The sequence below is a fragment of the Acipenser ruthenus genome, chromosome 13 (assembly GCF_902713425.1).
Source record: "Acipenser ruthenus chromosome 13, fAciRut3.2 maternal haplotype, whole genome shotgun sequence".
In the NCBI taxonomy this organism is placed as follows: domain Eukaryota; kingdom Metazoa; phylum Chordata; class Actinopteri; order Acipenseriformes; family Acipenseridae; genus Acipenser; species Acipenser ruthenus.
The window spans coordinates 31,946,172-31,973,822 of record NC_081201.1 but is presented as its reverse complement, the minus strand read 5'-3'; the positions used below and the strand labels follow the sequence as shown (position 1 = coordinate 31,973,822).

Here is a 27,651-nt window from a genome sequence, read left to right as displayed (position 1 = left end):
CTGATTTAAAAAAGTCAGACCCTAGTGCCTCAGAAATACGGGTGTATTGTGTTAGATAAGGGGACACATTCACAAACTTGTTTATTTGTGGTTTGGTAGCTGTAGAAAATGAAGGAAATGTTCTGACGAGAGCTTTGAGAATCTAGCCTGGGGAGTATTAGACTCCATGTCACACCATGTGTGCGTTACATATATACTGCATGTCATACACAAGGCACATATGTTTCTTCCATGTGTGCAGTGCGAGGCTGACCAGACCTATCCTACCCCCTGTGTCAGTAGCCAGGTATAGTTGTGCTGTTTGCTTGCCCTGTGTTGTGGGGTTAAGCGGACCGCTTCTCTCTCTTCCAGCCCGCCAGCCCGCCTGCCTGCCACACAACACTGGAAGCAAACCAGTGGAAGGAATATGATTAACCTCCAAGCGACCCGGGTGGCTGCAAGCAGCCTCCTTATTGCAAAGCTGGCTGATAATATTCTTCACACTACGGTGCTCCAAAACAAGTTTATTCTCCAGAAATCGATGACCATAAAAAAAAGAATCTGCTGTGGCCAGCCGAGCAGAGTCTCACCTGTTTCAGTGGGCAAATTGAATCAAAATGCCAGCTTGAATCTTTGTTGTAATTGTCACAGATCAAGCAGCAACAAATATATTGATTTTCAGACACGATGAAGAGAAGGAAAGCATGATGCTTCTGCATAGGGAAAGCAAACAAACCCTGCATGGAAAGCCGTGAGCATCTCAAGGCTTGGAGCTTCAGTGACTGAGGCTTTACTCACAGAACCAGCACAGCATTGCAACGACAAGCTTCAGTGATTTGGTCCCTGAAGTATAGATGCATCAAGCTCCTGACGCTACAAAAAGTCTTTTTATTTCTTACTCTGTAGAGCAAGCAGCTTTGAGCAATAGTAACTGGGGAGGAGAGCAATGCTCAGGGTCAAGTATCAGGTATCTCTAAGAAATACAGCTTCCTCTGGCTGCAGTCTGTGAACCACTGGGAACAGGAGAGATTCTGGGCCATTCATCTCAGAAACGATATTTCACCTCCAAAGAAATGGAAATAACGAACCAACAACATTGTATTGGAAACCCAAGAAATAAAGCATTTGTTTGGAAATTATTAATACTTAAAAAATGATTAATAATGTATTATTTGCTGTATAAATCTATTAGCAGCATTAACATTTAAAAACAATTATTCAGAAGCAGTAAAACATTTTTAAACATATAATCAAACATCATTAATTATTAAAACACATATATAGGGTTTGAGTAGTTCAGTGGTTAGACAAAGCGCTGGGCTGTGGTATGGAAGGTAATGAATTTGAGAAGATCAGTGGTTAGATTGCTGGGCTGCAGTGTGGAAGGAAGTGGATTTGAAATGCTCAGTGGTTTGAGAAAGCGCTGGTCTACAGTGTGGAAGGCAGTAGGTTTGAGTAACTCTGTGGTAGAGTGCTGGGCTGCATTGTACCCAACATATTGGAGGTCCTATAGAGATAACAGGGCTATAAGTTCTACAGTAATATACACAGTCATTTGTATTGATGAAAAGTGTTGGTTACCTGCCATTCACGTGCATTCTGTGGTCCTGAGTAGTCTTGTGTTGCACAGAACAACAGTTATTTAAACCACCTCAAATCAGGAATGTAGCTTTTAGAAGCAGGCCCAGTGGTTGAAAAAGAACAGTTTTACAGGAATAGTTAGTAAGAATGGCAATCAATGCTCTAAGCAGAAACCGCAACAGAGAATCATGCAGAACACATGTAAGTTGATAGTTACTGTGTATTCCTTAGTAAAATCAGTGACATACAGACACACACAGCAAAGCAGAGAAGCAGAGGAAGGTGAGGGAACGTACTTGGGTCGGAGAGGATGGAGTCGGTTTTCGGAAGGAACTGGTCGCAGCGAACCCCCTGGTACCCCTCTTTGCACCTGAGAGAGAGAGAGAGAGAGAGAGAGAGAGAGAGAAAGAGAGAGAGAGAGAGAGAGAGAGAGAGAGAGAGAGAAGAGCAAGGTTCAAGATATTAAGTCAAAACAGTCTTTATTCAAGCAACCAGCTGAGGATAATTTTTTTAAATGTCACTGTCAGATAGTGAAATCAACAACTGCCAGAGAGACACCTGAAAATTTCCTTGTGTTACATTATAATTAGAAACAGAGGAGTGAGGAAGAAAGAAAGACAGTGAGAAAGAGGGAGAGAGAAAGAGGGGCAAGGAATAGGGATAGTGAGAGGGGGAGGGTAGTGCTTGCACATTGATACTCAAAATACATTTGAAAGGTAGTTTTGCATTTTACCAAACTTTTCTCCCCATGCTTATACTGTACTTTGCATGTCCTGTGCTTTACTTTGGTTAATCATGATTGTTATGTAGCCTTGCCATACTTTTCCATGATTTGCTTTATTACACCTTGCTTTGCTTTTATCCTGGTGTGGTTCGGTAAACTTCAATAGAACGAGGGTCAGTCTGATGGTTATCGTCTCCCTTCCTGGAGAACGGAGCCCCAACAGACATACCAGCTTTCCTATGAAGCGGAGAGCGGAGACAGAGAGGAGATTCCCAGGTGGGAGCTTGGCAGTGTGCCATGAATTCTCAGCCTGCATGCCTGACTGTCTCTCCCAGTACCCTAATCTGCCAGCAGCGCTCAAGAGCGCTTTTCTGTGCTGGCGATTAACAAGACGACATTGATTTACCAGTCGCAAAAAGAAGCAACCTAAAAAAGTGCAATCTGGCCTGTAGCAAAACTGGAAGGAAAAACTGCTATCATTTTAATAAATGTAGAGATTGTCGAATTGGGAAATGGCTAGGAGGAATTGCTTGCTGGATTGTGTTAAAAAAGCCTTAACAATGAAAAAAAAACCAGCTGAAATATTATAAACCCTGGATCTCGCTGGCTAGCTGAACATCAGAAACACTCATTCTTGTTAGAAATGTTTAAAACCCACTGAGTCCAGATCAAACAGTCCCTGTGTCTGATGGGCAATCCAAACTCTCAGATAAACCACTAGAGCTTGGATCTATCAGTCTGACTGAGCCCAACTGTGAAAATGACATCTGCTCGCTTTTACTTCTCCACTGAAATCCTCCGCTTTCCTCTTTCTTCCTTCTGATTGGGATTTCATTTTTTTATAGCTGGTTTATTCAAGTTGGAATTTCAATAAGACTTGCAGAATCAAGTTGTTACAGAATGGAGATCTAAGTATCTCTCAAAGAGGCAAAGCTGAGTGTTGGCTGGGTCCTAATCAGAGCCATAGTCACTGCGAATGGTGGGGGGGCGGAGAACAAGACAAAGGGAGACCAGATTCAATGGACTGCCATCCATTAGGAATAAGGGAAAAGACTTCTAGTCAAAATGTATGTCCTTTTTTTACTTTTTTTAGTGTGGCTACATTCCTTTATATTACCTACAGATTGTGATATGGAGGCCATATTGAGCAGTCAATGCAATACCCACCCATGCAGCTCTACTCTCTAGCAGAGACGAGCATTCGTGCTGGGCTGTGTGATGGTGGAGTTTGGTTTGTGATTTAGACTAAAATCCACTGAGGGCTATGTTGAGATTGCCAAACTAATATCTCGGCAATGGTAAGTGGCAGACTGAAGTCCTTTGGAATACATTCTAATGGGGACATAACTTAGCATGGCAGTGCAGAAAAACGTCACTGATAGAGCTCTGTTACACGGCAGCCCCAGTGCAGTGTGGGAGTTTAAGTGCAGGCTGACCACAACGATTCAAATCACTGCCATTTAGTGAGCCAGTACAGCTGCTTTACCAAAAGAACAAAAAATGAATAAACAGGTCACCTCTGCGTCAATAGTTCTTCATCTTTTTTTTTATTGTTTTAATGTGTTAATTTATTCTTAAATGTTTAGTACTAATGTATCTGCAATTCCTTGGCAGAGTCCTGGGGGGTTATTCACAATAAAACTTGTTTTCCATATTCATCCTGTGTTCTGTCAGTTTCAATTAGCTCAGAGATAAGAGGGAAGCTGACAGATCTCATTTGACAGCCTTGATTTTTACCCTCCGTTGGAAACATTCAGCCGAGGCCCATATATAAATAAACCCTCACATTAATAGACACATTACAGCAGCTGTTAACTCGGAGCGCTGCCTCCGTCTGGGTGAATGTCATTGTTTTACAAGCAGGTTGTAGAATCATCTAGTAAGAATTACTCTGGTAGCATCTACACACAAACTGAACACAGGGTCAGTATCTCAACTACCTGCTCCCCATCCACACACAAACTGAACACAGGGTTAGCATTTAAACTTTAAGCATAGTAAAGTGTAATAAAGCATAGTGAAAGCATGGCAAAGCATAGGTAAGTGTTGTAACTTAGCATAGGTAAGTGCCATTGGCCTAAGGCAAAACGTTTGTGTGGAGCCCTGACTACTACTCACACTACTACTTGTTAAAATGTATCATTGTAATTGTGCCTCTTGTGTTACATTGAACTGCGCAGTGTAAATTGTGTCTCAGTTTTTAAAAAGGGTTCTGTTATAAATTGTGCAAATCAATACAAAAAGCAAGCCAGGAGTCACTTACCTGAATGTAAGGGAAGACCTGACCACCAGTGACATGGCAGATTGTCTCTTACATAAGTGATCCAGAGACTCTAAACTCTAAACTGGTAAATGTGTCACAGCTGGCAGAATGCAGTTTGTGAACATGCTAACTACAGTACAAGTCTAGCATTCCCCATGACGGGATATCAGCTCCAGTGTCTAGCATTCCTGATAATGGGATAGCTGTCCTGTTACAATCTGGCCAGTTCGGTTCTGTGATCCTGAAACTGAGACAGACACTTCCCGGATTCAGATTGCAGCCCTGTGTTTTACCATCCATATCCCTGCAAAGGATATTCACTTTGACCATAAGAGAGAAACTCAACTGGATGGAATATTTGTAAGCATTATCATCTAATGTAAGAGACAGGCTTAACCGTACAGAATAAGTAACATTACTGAGAATACCATAAAATCATAAAAACAACAATTTTATAGTACTCTGCACAGAATCATTTACAACAAACATAGTCTGAGTGTTTCTTTCTGCTACTCGGATTATACAATTGTACAAAATAACAATAGAAAAAGTTAGTGAGAGAGGTGTTCAATGAAAAACTTCAACTCTTGTTCCTTGGTTAGCCGAAAGCTGTGCACCCCTCATAATTGGGAGCAGGTGCCTCTTGACCCCTGGCTCAGTTCTTATTGCTGACCCTGAACAATACTTTTAAACGTTGTCTCAGCAGTGAAGGTATTTAAATTGAGTTGAAATGAGGGTTGAAAGAAAGTCCGACCCCTTTCCCAGAATTCCCAGACCAGAAATAACAACCTTCATGACAGCGGATTGTAATTATTGGGAGACGAGTACAGGGCCTACATTCCTGTGTTGGGATGAAGATGGCTTAATTAAAAACTGAACTAAAAAGCGATATCTGAGCACAAGGGTGCAGACGGGCTGGGAGATGAGTCCAGTGTTGCTTGAATCAAAGAAGCGCAGCGATATCAGCTCAGTGTGCCTCCCAGGCACAGCACGGGAGAGAAAATAAAAACCCTAATAATAATGGTGGTTATTATATTGCTTTCTATACATTCCACCTGACTGCTGCTGAAGGATTCAAATGATCCATGCTGATGAAATATAGGAATTAATATAAGTACATACGTCGATGGAATTGGAAGTGAGGGGGCTGGCTTTATTGATCTGGAACTTGAATTCATTCTGCTTTTTTCGCAGCCCCCCGAGGATACAATTTTAGATGTCATAACTTGGGAGAGGAGAGACGATTAAAGTCATTGGCAGAGCAAGGGGAGATGGGGGTCTGCGTGAGGAAGGCGATCTCACTGGAGCGTGGCAGCGACACCCACACCCTTCCACACTCACTCAGCATCAGAGGCACAGCCACCAGGAGATCTAGGAACACTAACGATCATTCCACTGACAAAGGTATTAATTGAAACAATTGTCTGCTTGACTTAGGGCCCTGTCTTTAATTAACTCCATTTTTTAAAAGGAGAAAATTCAACATTCAAAGTTACAAAATGATAAACAAACAGCCTGAGAGTGCTGAAGAAGTTATCTGTGCACTACTTATACAGTACAGCAAAATTTACAGATTATCGCAATACCTCTCACTCTCTCTCTCTCTCTCTCTCTCTCTCGCTCTCTCTCTCTCTCACTTGCTCTCACTCTCTCTCTCTCTCTCACTTGCTCTCACTCTCTCTCTCTCTCTCTCTCTCTCTCTCTCTCTCTCTCTCTCTCACACACACACACACATTACACTGATGGAGGCATTAGACCGAGTTTTGTACAGTTTTACATAAAGAAAAATAGACTGCTTCTCCCTAGAAGAATATATTGCAACAGTCTTCACAAACAGTGAGCACTTTTACATGTGCTTTGCCCCAGTACAGTGTCGGCACCGATTTCAGAGAGGAATACAACTGGCTGCTATCACTTGCACCTCAGCAACATTTTCTTTTTGCCTTTTAGTAAAAATAAGGAAAACTTGTGCAGACGCAATAACTTTATTTATTTTAAACTAGTTTTTAAACCAGGTTTGGTGTTCTTGAAGAAACCTGCCTGACAGTGTTTGGGGTTTGTGTGTGTGTTTCAAACACGTTATAAGCACACACTTATAAAAAAAATGGAGTCCTGTCTTTCATTCAAGAGACAGAAGCAGCAGAGCTTCTAGGGCGTTTATAAAGCATTTGTAATCCTGAAATCCTGGCATTATTACTGCACAGAATAAAAAACGTAAAATGAGAAACAAAATCATGGCTGTTTACTATCTGGGCTGACAGCATGAAGCGCTCGCACAGACAGAGCTACTTCCACACAGCAGGCACCCTGTCTGTTGCAGGGTGTCTGTACAACCAGTAGACTGTGAATGTGCACATGCAGGCACACAGTACCACACACAGGCACACAGACTCACAGACACACAAAGGTACACTGATACACACACACCTGCACACAGACCCACAAATACAAAGACAGGCACAGAGACATTCAGGCATAAGCAGACACAAACAAACAAAACAGCCATACTGCTGGAGCAAACAGCTGCATATGAGGTTACAATCCAACCCCCCCCCCCCTCCCACACACACAGGCATATTTACCTACACAAATAAACAGCTACACAACACCTGGATCACGCTGGAAGGCTTCAAACATCTCTATTGATTTAGCTGCTGTTTAAACTTTGGTTGGATTGATTTTGTTGTTGTTTATGATCATTACTCAAGTGACAGCAGTCCTGCTGTGCTACTTTCATAGGTATGACATGAAAAATGATCAAAACAGAGAGAGGAGGGAGAGAAAGAGGAGAAAGGGAGAAAGATAGAAGGAGAAAGATAGAGAGGAGAGAGACAACAGAAAAATAGAGGAGAGAGGCACCCCTTGCAGTAGAAACTTGCTCCCACATACCTCTTAGAGAGAGAGAGAGAGAAAGGAGGCGGGCACCCCAAGCATTGTAAGCCTCAGAGAATTGAGACTGAATTAAATCAATAGCCTATTAAAATTGTAACAGGACTTAAAAATGACCTTTGTTTAAAGAATCAATTTATTCAAATACAACTCACTTGATATGTATTACTGTCTTCATACTACACTTATCATCAGTCTGGTAGAGATATTTATATTGTACTGTAAATGGGTAAGCACACACATTTTTCAAATGAAATTATTCTGCTTTAGGAATGTTATCATAACTCCCGCCTGGTACTGTTGCTAATGTTTCAGTTACAATTGCACACTGCATATTTTTGAATAAATGTGTTTTTTCAAAATATATATATATATATAGTCTTAGCTAAATTGGATTGTGCTAGGGATTCAATTCAATTTTCTATTGTTTTGCCAGTAAGGGTCTGTAGCACGGCAGCAGGAGAGAGACCTGCACATTAGCCGTAGCTTTTATTTTGCAGTGTGGATGGGAAGCCCCATCCACAATTAAAAACCTCATGTAGAAGGTGGCCATCTCCCGAATTAATTAAGTGATTAATTTGTTGATAACCGGGAAATGGTCATCTGCATAAAAGCATTTAGCCCTCTGCACTCTGTGTGGGTGTTTGAGAGGAAGAACAGGAGCGATCGGAGGAGAAAATGAAATTAAAAGTAAAATATAGGATCAGTGACAGCGATTTGCCCAGCCTGAACTATATTTGCATTATTAAGTGTTCGGGACTGTTTTGTTTAAGACTTTATTTTGCTCTGTGAGCAGTGTTTTGTTTAAATAGATTTTTTTATTTTTGTTGTTTAAATACAGCGGCGCTGCTGCACCTTTGCACCGCAGTCACATGGTCTGTTTGTGTTATTGACATCACCACAAAGCCAGCCTGCCACACGATCCCATTGAGGTCCACACGCATGCAGACCCAACACTGAGCTCAGCCTTAGTAATACTCCCACTAGTATTACCGTCTCACTGACTCCAGCTGAAGCAAACAGCTCTTGCTCTGAACCCACTTTGTAATGCTGCTGTGGAAACACTCTCCTTACAGATCTGAAAGCCAGGGTTTGTGTTCCTGTGAGAAGCTTGCTTTATAATCCATTATCTTGCCTTTCATTGCCCGCCATCCTCTTGTTGCTTAATTTTTATACTTTAATTTGGGTATGCAAATATTTTAAATGCCATGTAGCAGCTGAAAATGTGCTAGTGCTTCCCGATACCTTGACTTCCTGGGGTGTAGTTCAATGGGTTGTGGTTCAAACTCACACCAGTGGTCGGGCTGCAATCAGACTGTGCACCTCTGAATCCCTCGTCCCCTTCCATGTTTGTATGATGAGGGGAGGCCTGTGAACCCTATACACAGACACATGTAAGCATGGAGTCTGAACTGCTCCCTCCCTCACCCCTTAAGAGAAAGGGTGCTCCCTCCAGTGCAGGGCAGGCTTGAGTCATGGAGACTTAACTGCTCTCCCCCTCTCCCTCTAAGAGAAAGGGTGCTCTCAATATATGTGTTCAAGGCTATATGATGTACAGTATATATATACTGTACCTATGTTGTATATCCCACCAGTCCAGGCTTGAAATGAACTGAGACTGAGAGAGGGAATAGGAAAGAGCTGGGGAGCAGAGAGTTTTTTATTTAATAAATGATCTGGTTTCTGTTTGAAGCTCGCTGCCCCTCCCGCCAGTTTCTCTCTGGTGTCAGCTCATTAGTGCAGGGCGCCTTGGTTGTCATGGAAACCCGGTCACTGCTCGGTGCTCAAGAACATGGAGCTCCGCAGGTACCCAGCGATTACCCAGACCGCACCGGGGCACTGACACACACACGCACACACACACACACGCACACACACACACACGCACACACACACACACACACACACACACACTGCATTCCCTATCTCATAGGACCTTACAGGAGAGAAAGGAAATGGAAAGGAAGAGAGAAAGGAAAGGGGGGAGAGAGAAAGGAAAGGGGAGGGGTGGGGTGAGAGAAAGAGAGAGAGAAGGAGGAGAAAGAGATTGAGAGACAGAGGTAGACTCCTCTTTTCAGTTAGTCTGGCCAGCCCTCCATCTCTTGGTTGTTTAAAAAGTCCAATGCTGTGAATTGTTTCCTCTTTCATTTTTCTTTTGAACCCTCTTTTGACTGTCATCCCTTATTTTACTTTAGTGGAGCTTCCTTACTTCAAAGCCTATTTCCTCTATCTTTAGAGACAGTCCTTTGCGACACCTGATGCCACATGTGCAGCCTGCAGCTACCTCTTTTGTAGTTTTTACTTCGTAAACAATACAACCACTTAACCCTTCAGACACAGTCTACAAATTCTCATGCTGCTCAATAAATGTACAAGACAAATCCTTAACTCTCGCAACCAGGAACACCCACGTGACTCAACCCACATGAATGGCTTGTGACGTCTCCTACATGGTTCACTATTTCTATTCCCTTGCTAAAGACTCACACAAGTATCTAAATTGGTCTGAGCTGCCTGCAATACATTGATCACTCCTAGAGACAGGACTGCTGTCAATAGGTTGTTGCTGTGATGTTTCCCCTTTTTTATTCTCTTTACTGGTTATTCTCCTAGGAATAGGTCCCCTATGGCTGAAAAAAAGAATGTTGTTTTTTAAAAGGATTAAAGCTAACTTTATTGCCTGCTGTGATGCCAAGCTGTGCTGAGCTGTTACATTACTCTGTTTATCTGGCTTTCATCTGCATTGTTCTTCTTGGCTTGTGATCTGCTCAGGTCTCAGAAAGCTGGGCATTCCTTAAATTGGGCAGTAAGTTTTTTTTTGAAAGTGTGGCTTGACTGTTTAATAACATCAAAGTGTTGTTAATGAATTAGTAAATTAGTTCATTAATTGACAAACATCAGAGTCAGCCAGGGGATTGGTCCCTTGGGTGTGGGGCTTGGGCAGATTGGCTAACCAATAAAACACACTTCAGAGATACTAGACCTTCAAGAGACATGCTGTTCTTTGTTATTATTATTTATTTTTTAGCAGACGCCCTTATCCAGGGCGACTTACAATTGTTACAAGATATCACATTATACAGATATCACATTATTTTACATACAATTATCCATTTATAGTTGGGTGTTTACTGGAGCAATCTAGGTAAAGTACCTTGCTCAACGGTACAACAGCAGTGTCCCCCACTGGGGATTGAACCCACGGCCCTCTGGTCAAGAGTCCAGAGCCCTAAACACTACTCCACACTGCTGCCCAGTACAACACAATACTGTAGTCTAGACATACCAGATACCCAGTATCTGCTCAAAAGGGGTTATACAAATCTGAAACTGGTTAATTGCCTCTTTGTTAGTCAGTGCAATTGTGCAGGAATCTGATTATTTTCATTACTATTCTAATTGTTTCTGTCGTCAGTGTAATTGGTGTGATTGTTATAATTATAATTGTTGGCAAGATTACAGCAGATTTCATCATTTCCTCAAACGCCTGCTTAGACATCAGAACAATGCGCCATGACTGATGCAGTTCATAGGTACTAGGCATGTAATACAATAAAACAACGTAAGCCTCCGTCACACCAGATTGAGCCGGTGGCAGGATTGAACCTTGGGCTCCAGGCACAGAGACCAAAGCTCTGTGGGACTGTCTGTTGGCTCTTTTAATACAGCCAGGCTCTATCGGGTAAACGGACAGACAGACAGACAGACAGATCTTTAAATTACTTACGTCTCCAATGGGAGTGAGTTGAGTCTTGCTCGTTTCCACTGTATTCAAAACCTGTTAAACACATCCACTAGCCCACTAAAAGTCTAAAAAAATCTTCTCTCTTTCCCACCTCTCGGCCACTCTTTCCCTCTTTCCCCCACTCTTCTTTCTTCACTTTCTCTCCCCTTCTGCTTCCTCCTTCCCTCTCTCCTGCTCTCTGAATGGCCTGAATAATTAAAGAATGAGGGAGCATTGTATAAACAGACAGTGCTCCAAGGCTTTATTGCCCATGGTTAAACCAGATTAAACATTTAAATACAGCAATTTAAAATCCCTTTTCCTACGTTATTTATTTAAGGCACAGTGCTGTAAATGTGCAGAATGATTCTCAGGTAACACAGAATCACTGTCTGAGGGTCCTGGAGGATCTGCTGTTCCTACGACAGGCCTTTAGAATTCATTATCAACATGTGTGCAGTGGCTGCTGGTATTTAAAGCTCTTTAGATCCTATTTCTCCATTTGATGTCTTGTTGATTTGTGATAACTGTAGCGGTGTTAGGCAGCGTTGGAAGAGACGCAGAATCGTATGTCAAGCAAGCAAAAGTTAAACCCATCCCTACAAGGGACACAAAGACATACCACACAGTCCAGGAACACAAACACACACCGCAAAATCCAGAAACATACCATAAAAAAGAGAGAGAGAGAATGAGAGCGAGAGCTATAATGAGCGTAAGAGAGAGAGCGAGAGAGAGAGAGAGAGAGAGAGAGAGAGAGAGAGAGAGAGAGAGAGAGAGAGAGAGAGAGAGGAGAATTTAATAGCGGGAGACAGGGTATCACTGGGTGGGGATTATGTGAATGTTAAATTAGCCTTGCCTATCGATCGCAGCGATGTCGAATGGACGCATTGCATATGTGTGAGATTCAATTTCAGACAGATAATCGGTTTGAATTCCCTGTACTCATACACACGGTTACACTACAAGGAATCCCAGCCTGCCTCCTTCTTCCCTTCCCTGTCTCACCCTCTCCCTATTTGTCTCTCTTGCTCTTCTCTCCTTCCCTCGGTCAGTCTCTTACATTGGAATTGTCTTCTCAAGATCAAACCTTTCTTTCAATCTGTTTCTGTTGTGAAAAATGAGTTTCCCTCGCAGCCTTTGGCACTCTGTCATGCTCTATTTTTCATAGCAGTTTACGGGAAACAATGACAGAGATAATGCCAACAAGGGCTTTCATAAGGTAACAAGCTGCATAGATATTGTTCCAGTGGTGCAGGCCCTACACAGTCTGTTGCTGAGTGGCTGAGGTTGGGACTGTATTTCAGGAACGGCAGCTCATTTGAAAGGTTCCTCTTGGCTGAGTCTCAGTATTACAGTATTGAGCTGCCCTGCCAAGCTGAACTCCAGAGCGGGGATTGCACGCAGCCAGCTTGCCCTCACCGGCAAACATAAATGTACTGTCCTAACCTTCTTATCATTAAGAAACAGTAAAGCTGGCCATTTGTATGACATTTAAATTAAAGCTATTCTCTCACTCTCTGCTCGCACACAGCCTGATATACGAGGGCTGTTCCAGCTGAAGCAGAGCAGAGACAGATAAGGCAGAAGCTCTCCATACTTTAACTAGCTGGCTCTCCCACTCCACTGCGGTGAGAAAAACAGTAATACAGACTATTCCATGAAAATCTGGGGAGGAATCCTATACACTGATTAGCTGAGGATGTACCAAATGAGGATGTATAAATAAAATACCATCTGGTTTGAATGTCGCTGGGGGTAGGCACCATTCTCTACCCTACACCTCTCTGCCCAACACTGCATCTGATATTCAGCAAATACCTGCTTCGTGAAATGGTTTGTGATCTGTTTAATACAGCATCCCATTTTTTGTACTGCATGTACTTTACACTATTGCAATATAAATAGACAGAGAGAGTTGCATTGCTCGGTTTTGACATCAAAATAAATAAACTGCATCGAGGGGTTCTGTGACATCGTGAACTATGAGAGCAAAACTGCAGGGATATGTGAATTGAGGCCCGAGATGCAGGTTCTTTATGAATATGAAGAATGACAATTTTTAATATATACTGCACAAAGAAAATATATTAAAAAGAGCAGCACAGTGTTGTTTTCAGCAGAGTCTGAGAAGCTTTCATAAATTAAATCTAAAATAAAATAAAATGATTTGATGTCATAACCGTGTATTATGGACAAAGGAGGTTACTAGAGGGCACTGAGCCAGCTGAAGGTTTTCCCTTACCAGGATCTCCCTTACCAGTTTTCCATGGATATTATTATTTACAATGTTACTTTTGTTTTGTGCACCAGAGCACACCTGCCCTCACTTAGCCCGGTTGGGCTTAATACCAAAAAACAATAAATACCAACCTTGGTTGTTTCTTTTAAAAACTGTTTGGACTTCTGTTTGTTTCTCTGCACCACACCATTGAGACTTCGACCATCCATACCGTGCCTTTAAACTTGCAATTATGGGTATAATCCATGCAATAAGGAATAAGTTGCACCCAACTTTGCATAATACGGCTGTAATTCTATCTAGGGTTTCTGGTGACATATAAATCACAAGAGTGCTGGTAGAAACCAGAGAATCAGAGTAGGAAATCCGCTTGGCTTTTTTGGAGGGTGGAGTTGGATGATTTCCTCCTCACTCAAGAGCCTCTTCTTTCTGAGGGCCATCAGTCTAAACTACCTAACATCCTACAGAGGGCATATAGCTCAGGTTATTACTTATTAAATGTAAATTGCTTGTTGTTTTTCAAAGAGGTAAACCACCAATCAGGCTTCTATGTTCTCCTTTTTCTCCACAGATGAGAGCATGGAACTGGAAAGTGAGAAAGCTGATTGGTGTGAATCTGAGAGGGCTGACAGACAAAGCAATGTCACCTTCCTCACAAGTGAGGAGGCCCTCACCCAGACAACAAGACGACAGGGAGAGGGAGAGAGATGAAAGACTGAAGGAGGAGAGAGCGGTAGAGAAAGAGAAAAGGGGATTATCCAATAGTATCTCCATTTGAAAAAACACTCCAGTTATTCAGTACTTCCCTTAATTTAAAAGAACAATGTACAATCTCTTTCTTGCTCCATCAGTCCAGAAGAATTACAAAATATATCATAGTTTAAAAAACACATAGTACAAATAATTAGTGTGTTGGTGGTAAGAGCCATGTGAGCAGAGTGCTGCCTGGATGAGAGCTGGGAAAGCAGAGCGGTTTCTATGCAGTTCAGTTCAGGTTGGCTCTGAGAGCAGTCAGAGACAGGAGTGTGGAAGCAGTGAGGGAAGAGGGAGGGGAAAAGAGGGACAGGGAGAGTCTAGGAGCTGTATTGTGATGTCACTCCCCTCCTATGTGCAGTCCAAGATCTGTACTGTGATGTCATTCCCCTTTGTACAGAGCCTAGGATCTGTATTGTGATGTAATTCTGCTTTGTAGAGAGTATACAATCTGTACTGTGATGTCATTCCCCTTTGTACAGTGCCTAGGATCTGTATTGTGATGTCGTTCTGCTTTGTGCAGAGACTAGGATCTGTAATGTGATGTCATTCCCACCCTTAGTCTAGGAGCTCAGCACTGTGCTTGGTGTTAGCCTGTGATTGATGCGCTGGTGAGTGGATTGACATGTTTGTCATTATTTCATGTCAATTAATGGAGTCCTCAGGGCTCAGGGTAATGCTCAGAGGCTGGGTTCTTGCAATTACAGAGTGATATTAAAGAAATCCTCAATGTGCAATAATACCTGTGCTGCTCAGAACCCCACTGATGGCTCAATTATGCTTATATCCTGATATTAGCATTTCATTCTTTTTGAAAAAACTTCTGTGTTTCATCCAGAATTTTAAACACACTGAAGAACTGAGAAAAAAGAGTCTGCATAAGGATGATTCACTCTATCCACCAGAACAGACTGTGTTGCAGATTTCCATCACAGCTTCCCTGAAGGAATGAGGCTGTAATCAATGAAGAATAATCATGTATCCCTCCAGGATGATATAAACACCTTGCAGACTCGCTGCCAAGCTGAGTCAGAGCCGTCCTGGCTGCCCACGGCCCTGCACCCAATTGACAGTGCTATGGCAGGTGACTCAGTCCCATGGTGTACACCCTATTGACAGTATTATGGCAGGTGGCTCGGTGCCCATAGTGGCCCTACACCTTAGTGGCAGTGCTATTCAACCCCAGATGGAGTGACAGACCCTGCCCTCTCCAGCAGGGTGGAGCTCAGTGTAAAGATTGCTAGTGTATTCTCTGCAGCAGCAGCATTGTGCTGGTATATATTGTACACAATGCCCTCAGGCTACTCCCAGCCCCTTCCCTGTCTGGGTCTCAGCCCCTGGAAATAGTGAGATCAGCAGAGGTAATGGATGGGGGCAGTTTCTACCAACACTAACCTAAATTGGCTAATAATTTTATGTGACAATCACAGGTGTGGCGTGAATTAATTTCCATTATTCCCACTGCGCGCACACTGCCTCAAATACAGACGAGGGCCTCAAAAGAAAAAAAAACACAAAGAAAACCAATCGCAGGATTTTTTATTTTTAAACAGAGCGCTTTGTCTTCATTAGACGCTCTTTATTCCGGCCTGCTAGCAAACCAACACAGCAACGCTGGCGAATATCCACATATAGGCTATGTTGGGGATCAGTATAGCACACACTGACATGTGGGACATAACTTTATTACACAAGTAGCATACAGTAGCTGGGGGTTTTAAACTCAATGAGAAGTTTATCAGAAAGGAACCTCATTTACATACATTTGCATCTCATTAGCACATCAAACTGCTCGACTTGAAAGGAAAGCATTGATTAGAAATGCCGAGATTGTGTTGTGTCTTCTTAACAAACACTTCCTAAGAAAAAACAATTAGTAAAGTTTAACCTTTGGAGAGAGGGGTGGGAAACAAAACAAACTATTCCTAGCTATTGGAACATCAGCATTCACTAGCTGTGTATGGGGATACGGTATCCATGAATCTGTTTTTAAACCATCTCATCTACATAAGTCTAACAGGAGCCTATATATCAGAATTTCTCCGGTCTGCTGAAAAACATTCTGCAGGTAGGTTGCCATGGCGTTGCTATGGCGCTGCATACAAACTCACCTGCAAAGTGTTACTGATCTTACAGACTCTTCCACAGCGCTCTCATTCAAACACCCATACCCAACAATCAGTGACAGCGGACTCAACATAGTACAGAATAACCTTATAAAAGTTTACCCTAGTAAAAGCATAGCAAAGCGTTATAAAGCATAGTGAAACCATAGTAAAGCATAACAAAGCAATGTAAAGAACAGTGAGGTATAGTAAAACGTATTCATTAACATGGTAAACAAGGGTAAAGTATGGTTAATACATGGTATTACCATAGAAAAAGCATTATAAAAGTGCATAAGTGTATAGAGAACTCAGTGCTGTGGATATGAGACCAGTTAATTTAACACAGTCTAGTATAGAGAACTCAGTACTATACTGTGGATCTGAGACCAGTTAATTTAACACAGTCTAGTATAGAGAACTCAGTACTGTACTGGGGATCTGAGAGACAGCTAATTCAATACAGTCTAGTATAGAGAACTCAGTACTGTACTGGGGATCTGAGAGACAGCTAATTCAATACAGTCTAGTATAGAGAACTCTGTACTGTACTGGGGATCTGGTGCCAGCTAATTCACTGGTTTGTTTCATATTGGTTATAAAGCAAACCCAGTACAGGCTTACAGAAAACCATTTGCACTCCTTTAAAAATCAATTTCTGCAGGAGAAAGCTGACCTGAGTAGAAACTTTTTCAGCAGTTTACTCTAAAGTGACAGAGTGCTGAAGAAAGAGGTTCAGTAACAAAGTGGCAGCAGCATTGAGCTGGCTGGTCCCAGCAGAGGTCATCATTGCTCTCTAGATAGTTTGTTCATGTATCTGTTAAACCAGCAGGACCAGTTGACATGTGCTGGTAATCCCTTCCCATGCCATTACAAAGCTGTCTTTCAATCAGTTTCAATCAGTCCGCTGGGAATGAGTAGAGGATTCAGATTCCAGCCCTTCTCAATAAGGGTCTGGTGAGTGTGGAATCGATCAGGAAGTTGCTGATTGCTTAGCTGGAACAACGCCAGATTAGATAAACTGCGGCATCCTCCCTGGTGCCTTTGCCATTGGTCACATGGTCTGATTGCAGCTAGATCATTGGAGTTTGAATCACAATGCATGAAGTGATTAGGTACCAGGAAGCAGCAACAACTTTTGATCGATAGCATTCCACTTTAGATATCTGCACATTCCATAATGTAGAAAATACAAGCAAAGGACCAAAAAGAACACAAGAAAACGGGGACCCATCGGTAACATTGCTAGTGTTTACAGGAGGATTAAAAACGGATTTGTCTACATAAAATGATTACTCCCAGCATGAGCACCTGCTGTGGTGTCACCATCTCAGGAAAAGTTGACTTGAAAGGATTGGATTATGAAGTGACGGCACTGCAATGTGCAGCTCGCAGGAGCGTGCCATCCTCACACCTTAATGATCAGATCACTTAGATTTGTGCTGGCAGATATTGTACACCCTGGCCGTGTGTTTATAGTGTAAAAAAAAAAAAAACTATTAAAAACAGTCAATGATTGTGTTTTGCAACTTCAAGGAAAGTGCTGCCAAAACCTAAATAAAAACTGTCTAAGGAAAAGAAAACTATATGCAAGCATTGCTGGATTAAGCTTGCATTGTTTTGTAACACAGGTATGGTTTTGTTTCAGGCAAAAAGATTTGCACATCTGTACTGGGTTTAGATCCCAGCAAGGTGACAGTAACACATGTTGACAGACAGTTCTCTTTTTATCCGGTGGACGGTTCGCAGGTAACCTTGGAATATTTGTCCTGCTCACACACTAGTTAAAATGTTGACTGATGCTATCGGCATGTTGACAGACTGTTGGGGCACAATCAGTGTTGACATCTTGCATCACCATGGGAACCCAGTACACAAGGCTGTTACCACAGCAACTGAACAAACAGAGGGGTTAAAAACCAGGAACAGTGTTTCTGGTACTGGACTGAAGAGCAGTTGAGGAATAGACCATACAAACAATCACTAGCACTTAAAGTGGCATTGCTTGTTTACATTGGCATCTATGTAATACCTGTGTCAGTGTTTGTTACTATTAAACTGTATGTGAACTCACTGCATCATCCACACTGTAGGGCTTCTTCCCTCCCCAGATAACATCCTGCAGGGCTTATGTGAACCTGTCTTGTTCTGAGTGACTCAGGGGAGACTAGTCTGCTGTTTGTGGGAGCCTGAGAGAGATGAGGGAGGTAGATGTTGCTGTCTGAGTGACAGAGAGATTAGCTGACCTGCAGTGTTTGTGGTAGGGGGGGTTGGTGGGGGGTAGATGTCAATGTCTGAGTGACTCAGAGAGATGAACTGACCTGCAGTGTTTGTGTGAGCCTGTCAAGGTCTCGATGACAAAGCACTCTCCCTCGTTCAGGCAGTAGGCCAGGTCCTTGTCTCGACATGGCTTGAAGTGCTCCGAGCGCTCAGGAGGGGAGGTGGGGGCATCTGAGAACCAAAGAGAGAGACAACCAGTTAGCACCAGAGACAAACAGTTAATAAACCTACCGGAACCAGTTAACACAGAGACAAACAGTTAATAAACCTACCGGAGCCAGTTAACACCAGAGACAAACAGTTAATAAACCTACTGGAACCAATTAAGACAGAGACAAACAGTTAATAGACCTACTGGAACCAATTAAGACAGAGACAAACAATTGACCCTGATCAGCAGGATTTAATGTAATTCACCATTGTTTTAATATGCTCCCTGTGCTGTGCAATACTTTTCTTTGTTATGCTGTACTTCTCTGTGCTGTAAAATACCTGTCTGTGTTAAACTCACCTGAGCTTCATCATGGTAAACCTTCATCAGGGAATACCAGCGAGAGCCATACTCCCAACCCCCCCAGCAATAACCACTGAGCCACACGGCCTCCCTCCCTCTCTATTCCCTGGCAATAACCACTGAGCCACACTGTCTCCCTCCCTGCCAATATCCCAGCAATAACCACAAAGCCACACTGTCTACTTGTCCCTCGTTTTTCGCCAACATAAAAATGTGACTTGAGCAGGTTTTGCCTTGGGCCGTCAATATTATAAATGTTAGGTTAACGGACTTGGTTCCCTCAGGTGCTGTGTAAAAACGTCCTTCAGAAGTGACATTACTCCCGGGCCATGCCTGTCACATGAATTTAAAAGGTCGCCTAGCATTGATTACTGTGCAGCAAGAGGAACGACAACAGACCCTGAACAAAAACAGAACTAATCTGCACCACAGCAAGGGGATAGGCCTCTTAATAGGAAAATAAGCATGACAAGGGTCTGCAGAAATCCAGGGACAGGGGAGGGTGATGTGTGTGTCAGTGTGCAGTCTGCTAATAGAGCAAAATCAGACTTATCCCACACTGAAAATCTGACAAGGAAAAAGGGTTAGCAGTTGGAGTATAATCTATCTTTCAGCTAATCTTGGCTCTACAGCTAACACTGCACACTGTGGCTGCTGGGCAATACAGCTGACCCTGCTCACTATGACTGCTGGGCTATACAGCTAACCCTGCTCACTGTGACTGCTGGACGATACAGCTAACCCTGCTCACTGTGACTGCTGGACTATACAGCTAACCCTGCTCACTGTGACTGCTGGACTATACAGCTAACCCTGCTCACTGTGACTGCTGGACTGTACAGCTAACCCTGCTCACTGTGACTGCTGGACTGTACAGCTAACCCTGCTCACTGTGACTGCTGGGCTATACAGCTAACCCTGCTCACTGTGACTGCTGGACTATACAGCTAACCCTGCTCACTGTGACTGCTGGACTATACAGCTAACCCTGCTCACTATGACTGCTGGGCTATATAGCTAACCCTGCTCACTGTGACACAGGTGGGGCCGGTACAAGATAAAAACACAACATGTTTGGCTTTCTCATGGATTACTTGGTATTAAATAAAATACAGTTTGATATGTATGAAACTGATAGAGTGTTGCTGGCTTTATTAACAACATAATAGTGCATTTTATTGATTGACACATTCTTTAAATAACATCTGGTTCAAGGCTTTAGGCACAGAGCCAGGGGTGTTAGACTTATGATCAGGCTGTATGCAACTCATTTCTGATAAAATTATCACTTTGTTCCACTGATTCTGATATTCAACACAGCTGGTCTTTGTGTATGAGAGAAACTGACAGTACTGGGAATCTTAATTCAATAAGCCCTTTCCAGGGAAAGACTGTGGGAAATTATAAATCCATGCAGTAAGAGAACTCATTCTGAGCCATGTTTATTTGGACTCAATTAACACCTTAAGAGAAGGAGTGTCGTTCCACATTCTATTATTATTATTATTATTATTATTTGTTTATTTAGCAGACGCCTTTATCCAAGGCGACTTACAGAGACTAGGGTGTGATGCATCAGCTGCAGAGTCACTTACAACTACGTCTCACCCGAAAGACGGAGCACAAGGAGGTTAAGTGACTTGCTCAGGGTCACACAATGAGTCAGTGGCTGAGGTGGGATTTGAACTGGGGACCTCCTGGTTACAAGCCCTTTTCTTTAACCACTGGACCACACAGCCTCCTTGGCTAATGGACTGAATGGACTCCCTTTCCCCTCAAAGGGAGCTGAATTGGTTCCAGAGAGAGCTGAGAAAGGAGACAGTTTAACTGAGTTTCATTGTTGTGCTGACTCGTGTTATTTCACCCTGTTTGTTTGTTGTCTCTGTTTGGAATACAGGGGCCAGCTGACACCCACACACACACACATAAACATATCAATCAATTAGATGAGTAAATACCATCAACAAACCAATGCATTGCACTGCACATCACTGCACAGTCATCCCATACAGCACATTACTGCATCTATAATAGAGATTCAATAATACAATTTTTTAAAGCATGTGCCTCATTTGAATGCCCCCCCCCCCCGCACTGTGTTTTGCAGTGTGCAGCGATTCATCAGTGTAGCTCCACTGCACTGCTGTTCCACCCTGCCTCGCTCACTCTGCCTGTTAGACAAAACCCACACTGATAATTCTGTTTATTAATGCGACTGTAGAGAGATAGAGACAGAGGGTGACTGTCTGACTGTGGCCCTCCTTCAGAGAATCCAAAACAAAACAAAATTCCTGACTCTGTTTCATCTGTTCTAAAAATACCTCACAGAAGAAGCTTTGCATTGCCTGACTGATGGCACTCGCTGGGTATTTGAGCTGATCCAGACTTATTGACTAGATAAAGGACTTGGGTTCAGTTCTGACGGTAGACCAAGATTAGTGCTAATCAGGGTCTGTGAACAGCTCCTTGCTAATATTATTATTTATTTCTTAGCAGACGCCCTTATCCAGGGCGACTTACAGTCGTAAGCAAATACATTAAGTGTTACAATACAAGTAATACAAATTGTTAAGACCACTGTCTGTGAAAACAGCCTGACCATTTAGGGTAGCTCAGGCAAGCTCTGCCCTGCAGACAAGGGTACAGTGCTCATGCTTCTTATTGGCACAGTGCTAACCACAGTGAAATACAATGTGTCAACATCAACAATAAATCACATTATATCATTTGACGTCAATGCATAATGAGACTTAATTAGCCCAAATCCCTATTGACATAAACCACTTAAATCAAGTCCTCTGCCTGTGGCTTCAGTTTGCTTAATTAAATAATAAAGTGATCAATCAATCATTCTGGGTTCAGGGGAAATTTGAAATCTATCAGCAGAAGTTTTTGATATCGATGCCTGAGCTTGTTTGTCCTGAGTGATTGATGAGAAGCAGGGCCCTGGACAACCTTCAAAACAAAACTACTGACCAGGGCTGACCTGCTGCTGCTTAGCTTTCAGCCCCCCCAATCCAACTTTATTTAGTCTGCATGGAGTCAAAAAAAAAATTTTCTGGTGTTATAGCCACATATGGAAGCCGGAAGTCACATTTGCAACTACAGTAACCCTTAACTATAGCTAACAATATGCACAGTAGTCACTACTTTCACAGAACCCGTGCGTTTTGACATTTGTTTCCACTAAGCCTGAAAATAGGGAGTGAGGAGACATGTCTTTTGAATTTGCGGCAGTGCAAAAGTGTCAAATAAAGGTGAATACGTACACAGAACTGCAGAAAAGTTTTGAAAGCAAGTTCTGAGCAACTAGCAGAGCAATATCCCAAACATTTTCATGAAAGCGGAAAGAGCAGCTTCAGAGAAACAAACTTCAAATTAACCAAAGAAAATATACCTCTGCATCCCCTTGATCATGCAAAACCTAAAGGGAGGATGGGTTACAGTTTTGGAGAAGAATGAAACTCTGATTTGCAGCTCTTACCTGTCAACCATGTAGCTGCCTAACGATCCTTCTAATCTTTGAATGTGCTCAGGGATGACAGACGTTGCATCAGAAGAGGATGTTGTTGTACAATATTACATTTACAGCCAGAACATTTATTTTACAAATGTAATTTAAGTGTTCAGATTATTATTATTATTATTATTATTATTATTATTATTATTATTATTATTATTATTATTAGTAGTAGTAGTATTTACATGTTAAAATATAAAGGTAAGCATATTCCTGGTACAGTTTTTTGTGTAAAAAGAAAAGACATTAAATACATGTTAAATACATTACATTGATGTTTATTTAGCACAAATATAAATACAATAAATATATATTTTTTTAAGTTCAGATCTTTGTAGCCGTGATCATTCTTGTGAAATTATTTATTTTTAACGTGATTTTTACATATTTTTACCGTGACAAACTATTGCCACCAGTTTGATAGTTAAAGACATTTCTTGAATCCCTGAGATTTTGGTTGTTAATTTAATTTGGTAAAAGGGTTACCACTGATTTCTTAAAAGTCACTCTGCAGTTCCACTTCTTTTAAAAGAGGTCAAAGTTCAAACTGAAATACATTGGTATTCAATGTTGTTCTTCCTTTGGCCAAAAACAAACCTGAGGATTGTTTCACACCTTGGATTAGATACATTATACAAGCTAAGTGCAGCATACCATGGTAAAAACGAATCGCTAAAGCGTGTTAAAGATCAGCTAAGCGTGGTAAAGCACAAGTATGCGTGTTAGACCACAGAAGCCTAGTAAAGCACAGAGATGTGTGGCAAATTGTATTATGTCAGCATGGGAAATGCAATGTAAGATGCCAAATTACCATGCAAATGTACCACTGTAAACACTGCACAACATTGCTTTCTACGACAGAGCTCATCAGTGCTCTGTATGCCAACGCAGAAAGCACGTCAACACCACAACAGTGATGCAATGTGCTCCCTCACAAACACTCCACAGAAACCACCTCAACACCACAACAGTGATGCAGTGTGCTCCCTCTCAAACACTCCACAGAAACCACCTCAACACCACAACAGTGATGCAGTGTGCTCCCTCTCAAACACTCCACAGAAACCACCTCAACACCACAACAGTGATGCAGTGTGCTCCCTCTCAAACACTCCACAGAAACCACCTCAACACCACAACAGTGATGCAGTGTGCTCCCTCTCAAACACTCCACAGAAACCACCTCAACACCACAACAGAGATGCAGTGTGCTCCCTCTCATACACTCCACAGAAACCACCTCAACACCACAACAGTGATGCAGTGTGCTCCCTCTCAAACACTCCACAGAAACCACCTCAACACCACAACAGTGATGCAGTGTGCTCCCTCTCAAACACTCCACAGAAACCACCTCAACACCACAACAGTGATGCAGTGTGCTCCCTCTCAAACACTCCACAGAAACCACCTCAACACCACAACAGAGATGCAGTGTGCTCCCTCTCAAACACTCCACAGAAACCACCTCAACACCACAACAGTGATGCAGTGTGCTCCCTCTCAAACACTCCACAGAAACCACCTCAACACCACAACAGTGATGCAGTGTGCTCCCTCTCAAACACTCCACAGAAACCACCTCAACACCACAACAGAGATGCAGTGTGCTCCCTCTCATACACTCCACAGAAACCACCTCAACACCACAACAGTGATGCAGTGTGCTCCCTCTCAAACACTCCACAGAAACCACATCAGCACCACAACAGTGATGCAGTGTGCTCCCTCTCAAACACTCCACAGAAACCACCTCAACACCACAACAGTGATGCAGTGTGCTCCCTCTCAAACACTCCACAGAAACCACCTCAACACCACAACAGTGATGCAGTGTGATCCCTCTCAAACACTCCACAGAAACCACCTCAACACCACAACAGTGATGCAGTGTGCTCCCTCACAAACTGCTCTCAAACACTCCCACACTGGAGGAAATGACAGCAAACAACTTTACTGTAATGCAGCTGAATGGCAGATACACATCAACTAGCAGCAACTAGTGATTGCAGAAAAATAGCCTGGCCTTTTTATTCAGTGATTTTTTAGAGTGTGGGAGAGTGTGCATATCTTCCTGTCAGTGTGGCATGCTGACTGCTGTGGGGGCAGTGTGGGGAAGAGAAAGAGAGGACCTTTCACGAAGGCTAACTTCTGTGCAGCCTGTGGTCCTGGGTAGACGCTGTATCTACCTATTCACCTTCCCTCTGTCTCACGAGTTCAGACTGGACAGCGTGCTCAGTCACAGCACCACACAGACGCTGCAGAACAGAAGCCAGTGATCTGAAAGGCATTTCATTATTTTCATTCTTCATTAATTACCAGTGTGTGCAGTCTGCTCAGACTGGGAATGAGGCAGGCACAGCATCACACAGAACAGATTCTCATACTCCGGACCGCTCACCCTGCACTGAAACTGCCCTGCGTGAGTGAGTGTGTGCAGTCTGCTCCACTGGGAATGAGAGTCACAGCATCGCACAGCCCTGCAGAATCACAGAACAGATCCTCATACTGGACCCATTGAAACAACATGACATAAACTGAATTCCCATGAGAACCATAGAGCTGCTCCTTCCCCTGACTGGTCAGACTGGTGATGTTCACAATATACACACAAGCTGTTCTATAGGAGCGATTCAGGACCACAGACTTAAAATAGACCCAAAACTCATACTGCGTATTATAGAAGGGCTTCCATTTTTAAACCTAGCGACCCAGAACCACAGAACTACCTCTTCAACTAGACCCATTCCAAAAGTGAGTTCAAGGACTGCAGATTCATGAATGTACTGGTCTGTGATGCCTAATCCCAGACTGGTCTAATATGCTGCTGGTTTCCCATAATACAATGTGAGCAGACCCTTACCTGCCTGTGGATCCCAGGAGCCCAGCACAGAGCTCTGTCTCTGTGTCGAGATGTCAGTCAGCGCAGGCTCTCTGTCTCCCTGAGCTGCGATAACGCCACACCTCCAATAATTACAACAGTAAGGTTCCCGATTAGCACAAGGAGACCAATTACCAAATGAACCTCCCCTTTGCTCATACTGACACCGTCAGGGGGGTGAGAGGGTGTCACTTTGTCAGCCACGCAGACGCAAGCTCTCCTGCTGCTGTGCAGGGATGCAATAGCACAGCGGGTAACACACGTCATCTAGAAATCTGCAACTACTCACGCCCTGGTAATGCCATCACATGGAGAATGTTTCACTCAACTCGAGGAATAGTTTCCAGTTTTTTTTTCTGTGAGCCCTTTATTACTGGTAAGCTACCTGTACAAAACTAAAAGCTGGAATGGATGACACTGGAATGCACCTAATCTTGCCCTGATGAAAGCTATGGTATAGTGTGGTATACCGTGGTAAAGATGTCGTAAAGCACAGGTATATGAGGTTTTGTTATACAGATCAGTTTGGAAACACAGTGCAGTTCTACTGCATGAATAACACCAGGAGGAGAAAAAAAACTCGCCCTGATTCCTAACAAATTAGCTCATACTACATTTAAACATTTGGTACCAATGGAACCTTTCCTGTTACTGTTCTACAAACGAAGGGAGTGCTAGTTTTGTGACTGTTGTTATTTGCGGTTTCTCACGGTTGTTTCTCGTTAATGGTGTGGTCCTGTCTGTGCGCTCAGTCTCTTTAAGCTCTGCAGAGACTCAGAAGCTGGCAGTGCCAGGCTGGGAGCCGTGAGTCATGAGCCTGACAAGCTGTGAACACGCGGCCATCATCCCTCCTGGCAGTAAACAGCTGGGCCGAGCCATTCCAGATGTGTCACAGCGGCCACACCATCTCTGGCTCTGTGTGTGTGTGTGTGTGTGTGTGTGTGCATATGAGAGAGAGTGTGTATTTGGGTGAGTGTGAAAGAGAAAGGGAGAGACATGAAAAGGAATATGATGCTAGAACTCCCATCACCCTGACCATCTTACTCCACTCTCACATCCCATCTCCCTCTCCATTTCCCTCTCCCTTTCCCTTACTGAGGCGGCTTTGTTCTGTCAATGGAGCAGAGCCCAGCGTGTCTCTCCTGCTGAGAAAAGTAATTAATCTCTCATTGACAACCAACCCCAACTCTGACTGAGATACAGGAAGCAGTGCAAACCACCATCACAGTCACTCGCAATGACATCAATTTACACACGCACTGACAAGAATGCACACACAGACACAAATATGCACTGACACCAATATGCACATATAAGTGGCACGCATTTACATGCACATGTGATTAATGTAATTATCAACCAACTCTTTGCATATGGGAAACACTGACATCGTACAACGCACACAGCATGCTAACAAACACCCCCACACCCCCAATACCATCACGCACACATGCTGACAGACAGGCGCACAGTGAAACATTGGTAATCTGCTCTTCCTGGAGCCCTCTGACCACCTGTGAGAACTCCCCTTGTGAGGCTGGATCTGTGGATATTAAACAAGATCACAGCACAGGTGGCACAAAATAGGTCAGTGAAACCAACCAGACTACATTCTCCCATGCCCTGGCCTACTCCTGACACCTCTTGGAAAAGGGGACTTGAGTTCCTCCCTCTCTGTCAGCGAGACATTGCAAGTCTCCCTTCAGCTACGGCATCTTCAAAAAGGACCGTGCGGCTCACGAGGCTCATTAAAATCTCTTGATGAGTGGTGGCTGAACCCTGTAAATGAGTTAATGGCCAGGCATAAATCACTATGCCCATTTGCCAACAAAGACAACAACAAAACAAACAAAAGGAGAACAGGTCAGGGAGCCTTGTCTGCTGAAGCTCATCAATACGGTCATGAAACACACTGTCTTGCAAAATGAGACAGGGCTGCTTCAGTGTAAAACACACACACACACACGCACGCATGCATGCACGCACGCACGCGCACAACCAAACACACACACACACGCGTACACACACACACACGGAGACAGAACACCAGCTTAACATAATTTTAATTGTGTTCAATTTCACTCAGTCACGATCATTTCAGAGAAACTACTATCCTTAAAGTACAGAACGTTCAGATTAAATTTCCCTTTAAGAGAAACAGTTTGAGCCCAGAGGGGAGAGAGAGAGAGAGAGAGA

General features: G+C 43.1%; 1 protein-coding gene across 1 annotated transcript in view; it reads right to left on the bottom strand.

The window, feature by feature from the left end:
• Nucleotides 1-27,651, bottom strand: part of LOC117417830 (pro-neuregulin-3, membrane-bound isoform-like) — a 117,815-nt gene that overhangs the window by 17,339 nt on the left and 72,825 nt on the right. The window contains exons 2-3 of the mRNA XM_034030190.3: nt 18,582-18,711; nt 1,857-1,930 (exon numbers count right to left, since the gene is read on the bottom strand). Of these exons, the coding sequence (XP_033886081.1) occupies nt 1,857-1,930; nt 18,582-18,711 (204 nt within the window). The remainder of the gene's footprint in view (nt 1-1,856; nt 1,931-18,581; nt 18,712-27,651) is intronic.